The sequence below is a fragment of the Macrobrachium nipponense genome, chromosome 19, assembly GCF_015104395.2.
Source record: "Macrobrachium nipponense isolate FS-2020 chromosome 19, ASM1510439v2, whole genome shotgun sequence".
In the NCBI taxonomy this organism is placed as follows: domain Eukaryota; kingdom Metazoa; phylum Arthropoda; class Malacostraca; order Decapoda; family Palaemonidae; genus Macrobrachium; species Macrobrachium nipponense.
This window is the reverse complement of record NC_061088.1, coordinates 85,978,965-85,987,710: the sequence shown is the minus strand read 5'-3', so window position 1 is coordinate 85,987,710 and position 8,746 is coordinate 85,978,965. Positions and strand designations below refer to the sequence as shown.

At 41.5% G+C, this 8,746-nt stretch overlaps 2 protein-coding genes across 2 annotated transcripts in view; both read right to left on the bottom strand.

Moving 5' to 3' along the window:
- LOC135212250 (ADP-ribosylation factor-like protein 4A) overlaps positions 1–1,962 on the bottom strand; it is a 44,568-nt gene extending 42,606 nt beyond the window's left edge. Inside the window, exon 1 of the mRNA XM_064245696.1 lies at positions 1,774–1,962. Within this exon, the coding sequence (XP_064101766.1) occupies positions 1,774–1,962 (189 nt within the window). The remainder of the gene's footprint in view (positions 1–1,773) is intronic.
- A 3,908-nt stretch (positions 1,963–5,870) lies between these two features.
- Positions 5,871–6,245, bottom strand: LOC135212240 (orcokinin peptides type B-like). The gene has a single exon (XM_064245686.1). The coding sequence runs from the start codon at positions 6,243–6,245 to the stop codon at positions 5,871–5,873; it is 375 nt and encodes a 124-aa protein (XP_064101756.1).
- Between the last annotated feature and the right edge of the window lie 2,501 nt (positions 6,246–8,746).

The following is an 8,746-nucleotide window of genomic DNA, read 5'->3' as shown; positions in this document are numbered from 1 at the left end:
GAGAGAGAGAGAGAGAGAGAGAGAGAGGCAATGCAGTATGAAATGGCTCGACTGACAAAGGATCTGCAGGTGTGTAGGCAGATCTGTCTCAATGGGAGGAGATAATGCAAGTCTGAGGCAACTCACAACCCTGAACGGAGGTGAAAATGAGCGAGAGAGAAAGAGAGAGATATTAATTCTCCTAACTAAAGTTTATATAGACATATATAATGTATATGTATATATGCATGTATGTATATATAAAGGTATAAGCCACGAAGGAAAGTGAAACACTGGAGTAGCTGCAAGATCTTTCAACTCACGTCCTTTACTTAGCAGACCGACTGACATACATGAGAAACTGGGATGACAAGGAAGGATAAAATTTAAGAGGTTTACAAAAACTTTTTAAATGTGCCCATGTTTATGCTTGTTTGAGGTTACTCATTCTCCAGGTTTGGTTTGATTCTATGTACTAATCTCCTTATAATCCCTATCTGTCACTTATACGACCCTTCCTTGTTCTCTTAGTTTCTCATATGTCACTCGGTCTGCTAAGTAAAGGACGTGAGTCGAAAGATCTTGCAGCTACTCCAGTGTTTCTCTTTCTTCGTGGCTTATACCTTTATATATACATTTATGAAGTTCCAAGTTGTTTACATTCTAAGACAATATACAGCCAAGCTGAAGTCCTCAGACACCGAGCTCATGACGGCAAATGATTGATGACATGCAGTCATCAATCATGTAACTTGAGGACAATTGATAATTTCTGGTGTCGGGGAGATCTTGTAATCAATCAGTCTGCCGGAAGACTTTGAAAGCAAGATGCCAGATACCCATAAGTCAGCTGGAAGACACACACTGGGTATTTGGCACCTGAAGATGATATCCATCTATCAACTGGGGGGGACGATGAGCTTGAACGAAAGTGAAAGGTAACGAAACTAACTAAAAAGGTGATAAATTGTGATATATTCAGCGACGTTACTCGAAATCATATTTAGTATTATTCCATATTCAATATGTGAAGGTGACACTGACTGGATTATCACCCTAAGAAAATGAATGATTGGCCAGTCAGTTGAAGAATGACCCAGAATTTGAAATAAAGTTAAACGAGTGTTATCTATTTTACCCTTGCAATAATTTTCGTTCATCTGATTTTTAATCTTAAAAAAAGCGCGCAGTCGAGATTTCTGTACAGCGTATAATGCTGTAAGAAACTTTCACCCACGTTCATCGCTAACTTTAACCTTAAATAAAATAAAAGCTGCTGAGGCTAGAGAGCTGCAATCTGGTATGGTTGATGATTGGAGGGTGGATGATCAACATGCCAATTTGCAGCCCTTGAGCCACAGTAGTTTTTAAGATAGATATGTATTTCAAAACTGCAATGCAAAATGAAATTGGATGATCATCATCGTAAGTGAACTGACTATTATATAGTATATATATATATATATAATATATATATATATATATATATATACGTATATTATATAGTATATATATATATATATATATATATATATATATATCTTTATTCTGTACCAATGAAAATGTGCAATTTTCTTGTTTATTAAGAATTGAAAGACCCAAACACCTTCCTCAAAGACAAACACTTCTGTCCCCCTAATCAGTATGATCTAGAATACCAAATCTCTTCATTAAGTCATCTTAAATTACTTTTCATTCAACGGGGAAATGGTCCCCACCGTTTCCAATAAGCAAAGCGTCATCAAGTTGACTGATTCGCTAATTGAGTTTTCTGGGGCGTCATAAACTCAGTGCCTCGGTTCGGCTGAGTGAGGATTGAGCTCTTGACTGATAGTTGAGCTCTTTCCGCGTCACAGCCTCGCCGTTTTCGGGCTGACTATCGGGTGTCACAGGTTCAGTGGCCCGCGTCAGTTTCAACCGAGCGAGGACTATGATGTCGAGTTCAGTTTGATGGATACAAAGATGTGTTTTCCTCGCGAACATCTCAACGGTTATATTCAATAAGAGGTTTAGCGCTAAATGGCTCTGTGGGTCCCTGTGCCTGACTTTATGCTTAAATCACGTATTCCAATAGATTTAGAATGAAACTGTCCGTTTAAAGGCTCCCATACACTGAACGATTGTCGTTATCGACCGGCACACACACTATTCATACAGTGTGAACGATCTCCGCACTGATTTCAGTCTGAACAAAAATTTTGCCTCGTGAAGACATGGCATCATCTCTAGAAGAGACGCGCTCGATAGCGTTATATCGGCAGACAAACCTAGTATACATTGAACGATCTGTTTATGGCAGACTTGAGTGGCAAGCCAGCAACCTGGTCGTGACAGATTCCCGCTGAGATCGCTCAGACACGAAGCTCCGCCCACTTTTGCATTCAGACAAGCCCATACACAGTTTTTGCGAACGATACAGGCAGTCGTTCAGACAATCGTTCAGTGTATGGGGGGAGGGGGCCTTAATTCGTAGTTTTCTGTGATAATAATTGTTGCATCTGAATACCACCCTTCCTGAATTCTCGTCCACAACTGCCTCATTCACTCTTGAACTTTCTAAGCTATTTTTGTGCCCCGTAGGGAGTTCTAGGTACTGCCATCAGTGCACCTCACGCCGTGCTCTGTAGGCATTACTTATCTAAGGTTCCTTGCCGCGCCCCTTCTGCCACTAGGTGCGACACCTCTCATTCCTTTTACTCTACCTCCGTTCATATTCTCTCTCTCTCTTCCATCTCACTTTCCCCAGGCCTCTCCTAACCATTGTTTCATAGTGCAATTACTTCGAGGTTTTCCTCCTGTTACGCTTCTAAACCTTTCAGTTTCCCTGTCAGCAGTGAATGACCTCATAGGACGCAGCGATTAGTATTTGGACTAAATTTTATATTCCAGTTCCAATTCCTATAGGAATCTTCTGGGAAAATGAACAAGCAGAGAAATTCACAGGCTTTTATATAATATCATCAGTCCACCATCACTGACTCCGGTAACAACGAATAAGACGTGATCGCTGACACAAGCACTGACGTTTGAACTAAGCACTGATGTTTTATGAACGTTTGCGATCATGATGTGTCTGTTTATGATGTTTCCTTTCATCTTCTTCTTTCGCTCGGAGTCTTCGGCGCCGGGCAAACAAGAACGCCCATCTCAAAAGCCTTTTTCGGGGGCTTAAGGCTCAACGACCTTTTTTGTGAGTGGAGTACCTGTGGGTGAAAGCTTTATTGTTGCCGCGCAAATAAAGCTTGGATCCTTTTATTTTTTTTCATCTTTTCTTTTAGGTTTTCTTCTTCGTATTTTGAAGCTTGAACGACCTGGAAGTTAAAGCGGACCGGAATATCACAGCTTTAATTTTTTTTTTCTGTTCGAGATTATTATAATTATTGTCAGTATTATCATCACTAAGTCAGAATTCGCCCACATACAAGAATTCGTCCGCAATTCTGAACTCGCCCTCATACAAGAATTCGCCCATATTAAAAGAATTTGCCCACATACGAGAATTCGCCCACAATTCCGAATTCGCCCACAAGTCAGAATTTGCCCACATATAAGAATTCGCCAACAAGTCCGAATTCGCCCCGTAGGGGGGTAGTCCCCTCAGTGGACCTCATGCGGCGCACTGTGGGCATTATTTAAGGTTCTTTGCAGGGTGCCTTCCTTAGGCCCTTAGCTGCAGCCACTTTCATTCCTTTTACTCTACCTCCTTTCATATTCTCTTTCTTCATCTTACTTTCCACCCTCTCCTAACACTTGATGCATTGTGCAACTGCTTTGAGGTTTTCCTCCTGCTACACCTTTCAAACCTTTCAGGCCTGAATGACCTCATAGGTCCCAGCGCTTGGCCTTTGGCCTGGCGTCTATATTCCAATGTTGTATAGAGTAGCGCTGTTTGCCAAGTAAGAGTTGATTAGTTTTGTAGATGAGAAATAGAGAAATAAAGTCATCTTAATTAAATCCCACCACCTTTTGGCGTCGATGATCATATTGTTGTGATACCAGTTCAGGAGGCTTGAATTTATAACAATACAATTCATTGGTCTTGGCCTGCCACCTCGGTGGCCGCGAGTTCAATTCTCGGGCATTCCATTGAGGGGTCAGAGATGTGTATTTCTGGTGATAGAAGTTCACTCTCGACGTGGTTCGGAAGTCACGTAAAGCCATTGGTCCCGTTGCTGAATAATCACTGGTTCCGTGCAACGTAAAAACACCATACAAACAAAAAACAAACAAACATACATAAGGGAAGAAATGGTTCCCTTGCTACGTAATCTTACTGTCATCATCTGTTGATTCTGTTTGATAAGTTCCCTCGGCATTCCCCATCCACTTAAATGCTATGCTTAGCGTGAAACTACATTCGTGCCTCAGCGTTGAATTAATTAAGAGCTCTTGCATAGTTGCATTGCCTGCAACATGAATAATTTATGCAATATACTGCAAGGATTAAGCGTGCCTTTGTAGTAACTGCCGTCTGGAAGTGATGATAATTAATTCATTTCCTGTTTTGTTGGTGGAAAAAATTTGCTCGTGCGAATTTTTGGCATTGCTGGTTTGGGAGCCACATTTCCCAAAAGAGAAAAGAACGGAATACTGGAATTGGAAAGGAAAATTTTATTTCCTCCCTGTGCCTCTGTTTAAAGATGTTATTTTCTTTATTCAAGCTGATAAACGAGTTTGTATACAAATCTCGAATAGGATAAGTGGAAAAAGTATATATAAATGCAAGTATGTATTCATACAAAAGCTTGAAAAAAGCTTGAATAAATACGTTTGATTACCTGTAATATGTAGCTTCAAATTCATAATCTTACGAAAGTCTTAATTGTGGGGATTTTTATAAATCCTGGGTTCATTGTGTGTAACTTTTTTTTAATTCACCATGATTTATAATAACTATAATCGTATTCGGGAGCTCTTTTAACCTTGACCAAGAATTTCCAGATGTAGGTTTATAATCCGGAGCTCTTTTAATCTTTAGCAGGAATTTCCAGATGTAGGTTTATAATCCGCAGCTCTTTTAATCTTTAGCAGGAATTTCCAGAGGTAGGCTTATAATCCGCAGCTCTTTAATCTTTAGCAGGAGCTTTTGGAACCAGGTTCTGAACCTGGAGCCCTTTTAGGATCAAGGTTCATAAGCTGCAACTCTTTTAATCTTCATCAGGAGTTTTTGGTACCAGGTTCATAGCCTGGAGCCTTTTTAACCTTCACCAAGAACTTTAGGTCTTTCAATCTTCACCAGCACTTTTCAGAACAAGGCTTATAATCTGGAGCTCTTGTAACCCTTAGGAATTTCAGAAGAAAGGTTCATAATCTGTAGTTTTATTGATCTTCAGTTTCTAGATCCATAGATCTTAGCCTTTTGCTCTGAATCTCGCCCTGGAATTTACAAATCCAGAGTGAAATTGGTAACTGTTTTAATCTTTACGGATATCCAGATATGGGTTCATAATCTGCGCTTCCAGATCCAGGTTCATAATTCCTAGCTCTGAATCCGTAACAGCTTCCAGATGGAGGTTCATAATTCCTAGCTCTGAATCCGTAACAGTTTCCAGATGGAGGTTCATAATTCCTAGCTCTGAATCCGTGACAGCTTCCTGATGCTGGTTCATAAGTCCTAGCTTTTGATCCATAACAGCTTCCAGATTCTGGTTCATAATTTCCAGCTTTTAATCTGTAACAACTTCCAGATACAGGTTCATAATTCCTAGCTGTGAATCCGTAACAGCTTCCAGATGGAGGTTCATAATTCCTAGCTCTGAATCCGTAACAGCTTCCAGATGGAGGTTCATAATTCCTAGCTCTGAATCCGTGACAGCTTAGAGATGTTGGTTCATAATTTCCCCAGCTTTTAATCTGTAAACAACTTCCCACAAACAAAGGTTCAATAATTCCTAGATGTGGAATCCGTAACAGCTTCCAGATGGAGGTTCATAATTCCTAGCTCTGAATCCGTAACAGCTTCCAGATGGAGGTTCATAATTCCTAGCTCTGAATCCGTGACAGCTTAGAGATGCTGGTTCATAAGTCCCAGCTTTTGATCCATAACAGCTTCCAGATACTGGTTCATAATTTCCAGCTTTTAATCTGTAACAGCTTCTAGATACAGGTTCATAATTCCTGGCTCGCAGTCTGTAACAGAGTCCAGATGCAGAATCATAATTCCTAGCTCTTGATCTATAACAACTTCCAGATCCAGGGCTGATGTTCTTTGGCTCTGATCTTCTCTGGAAACTCCCAGTTCCAGGGGCCACAAACCTGCAGCTCATCCAGTCTTCACCTGACAGTTTGAACTGCCGGCGAAATTTCCATCCTCACTTTGCATCATCCGCTGCCCTCGTCGGGAATTTCTCAAGAGCTGGAAAACAAGGAAAGGGAGATGATGGAATTATGGATTAAATGCCCCGGGTTAAGCCCTCCCTTGACGTGTCATGTCTTTGGCATACCAACAGGGGTCACTTCTCCACACTTGGCGTGATACGGTAGCTTTAAGTTTTACATGATGAAGGTCGTTCTCGGTTCTACCAGCATACCCACCCCCCCTCCCCCCCCTCCCCCCCCCACACACACCTCCCCCTCCAGCTCCTCTTCCTCCTCCTCCACCTCCTCCTTTTCAGTGCTACAGGTCTCTCTCTCTCTCTCTCTCTCTCGCTCTTTCTCTCAGTAGGGATTTGATAAAGATTACGTCTTCTAATGCACTTGAATAGACTACTAATATCTCTCTCTCTCTCTCTCTCTCTCTCTCTATCTTCTCTCTCTCTACTCATCTCTCTCTCTCTCTCTCTCTTAATACAGAAAGGATGAGAAAATATTTTCGTCTTTCAATTCAGTTGATTACTTGCATTCATAATTCTCTCTCTCTCTCTCTCTCTCTCTCTCTCTCCTCTCTCTCTCTCTCTCTCTCTCTCAGTATAGAAACGATGAGCAAATATTTTCGTCTTTTAATTCAGTTGATAACTTGCATTCCTAAATCACCCCTCCCCTACCTGGCAACCACCCTACCCCCCCTTCTTCTCTCTCTCTCTCTCTCTCTCTCTCTCAGAGGAGCCCCCGGTGCAAGCTCTTTAATCCAATTGCCTTGTCTGCCCATCATGAGATATTCCTCCTCCTCCCCCTCCTCGGAGTCTCTCTCTCTCTCTCTCTCTCTCTCTCTCTCTCTCTCTCTCTCTCTCACCCCCTATAGAAACGATGAGCAAATATTTTCGTCTTTTAATTCAGTTGATAACTTGCATTCCTAAATCACCCCTCCCCTACCTGGCAACCACCCTCCCCCCTTCTCTCTCTCTCTCTCTCTCTCTCTCTCTCTCTTCTCTCTCTCTCTCAGAGGAGCCCCCGGTGCAAGCTCTTTAATCCAATTGCCTTGTCTGCCCATCATGAGATATTCCTCCTCCTCCCCCTCCTCGGAGTCTCTCTCTCTCTCTCTCTCTCTCTCTCTCTCCCCGGTTTCCCCCTTAAACAACAACAGCAGGAGCTCCCATTCTGTCTTTCCTCAGATGGGTCCTATAACAGGCTTAGCTAAGGAAGCCTCTCTCTCTCTCTCTCTCTCTCTCGGCAGATCTCGTCCCCGCCTTTTGTATATGTTTTCTAGAGTCCTGGTATCCTTTGCTTGCGTGTTTGTTTGTTTTCCTGTGTCGTTTTCGACGCATTTTGCGTGTTTGTTGTTTTGCCGTGTTCGTTGTCAACCCATTTTGCGTGTTTGTTGTTGTGGTGTGTCGGTTTCGGTGCTTTTTGCGTGTTTGTTGTTTTGCTGTGTTCGTTGTCAACCCATTTTGCGTGTTTGTTTGTTCTGCTGTGTTCTTTTCGGCCCATTTTGTGTGTTTGTTGTCCTGCTGTGTCGTTTTCGGCACATTTTGCGTGTTTGTTGTTCTGCTGTGTCGTTTTCGGCACATTTTGTGTGTTTGTTGTCCTGCTGTGTCGTTTTCGGCACATTTTGTGTGTTTGTTGTTCTGCTGTGTCGTTTTCGGCACATTTTGTGTGTTTGTTGTCCTGCTGGGTCGTTTTCGGAGCATTTTGCACGTTTACTACTCAGTTGTGTCATTTTTGTCGCAGTTTGCATGTTTGTTATTCTGCTGTATCGCTTTCGACGCATTTAGTATGTTATTTCTGCTTCGTCCTCTTGTGACACGTAATGCGTTTTTGTATCTCCACCTTCTGCGTGTTTATATCAAATTTTCTTAACATCTTTAAAGCATAAACTCATGCAGGTCTTTAGCCAAGAGAGAGAGAGAGAGAGAGAGAGAGAGAGAGAGAGAGAGAGAGAGAGAACGTTGGGGTTAACGCCCCCTTATTTTAAAAAAATTGAAATTCATAGTAAATCTCAGCTGGCGAATGCAAGCAGAAATTGTTCTAATATTAGCGCTATCAGGGGCCTGACATTCAGCAGAGAAGGCTCGGTTATAACACGTATATGAGAATTTTTTTTTTTTTTTTTTTTTTTTTTTTTTTTTTTTTTTTGTAATTTAAATTGCCCAGTCTTATTTTAAATTAAACCAGGAAACGGGCGTTTTATATCTCCTTTTTTTTTATCTTTTTTATTAGTTACTGCCGTTTATCCGCTGTGCCTTCCATCCATCCAGTGCTTTGAAAAGCGTGTATTTATTCATCCTCACTTCGCGTATCGATGCATTTTTTTTTTCCAATCAAGGCCTTGCTGTTTTATTACTTCATTTTGTTCGTCTGTTTTTTTTTTTTTTTAGTGTGTGTGTGTGTGGATTGAATTTCAGATTCTGTTTGTACGCGAGAGATTTTACAGGCTGGTTTTTGAAGGGGA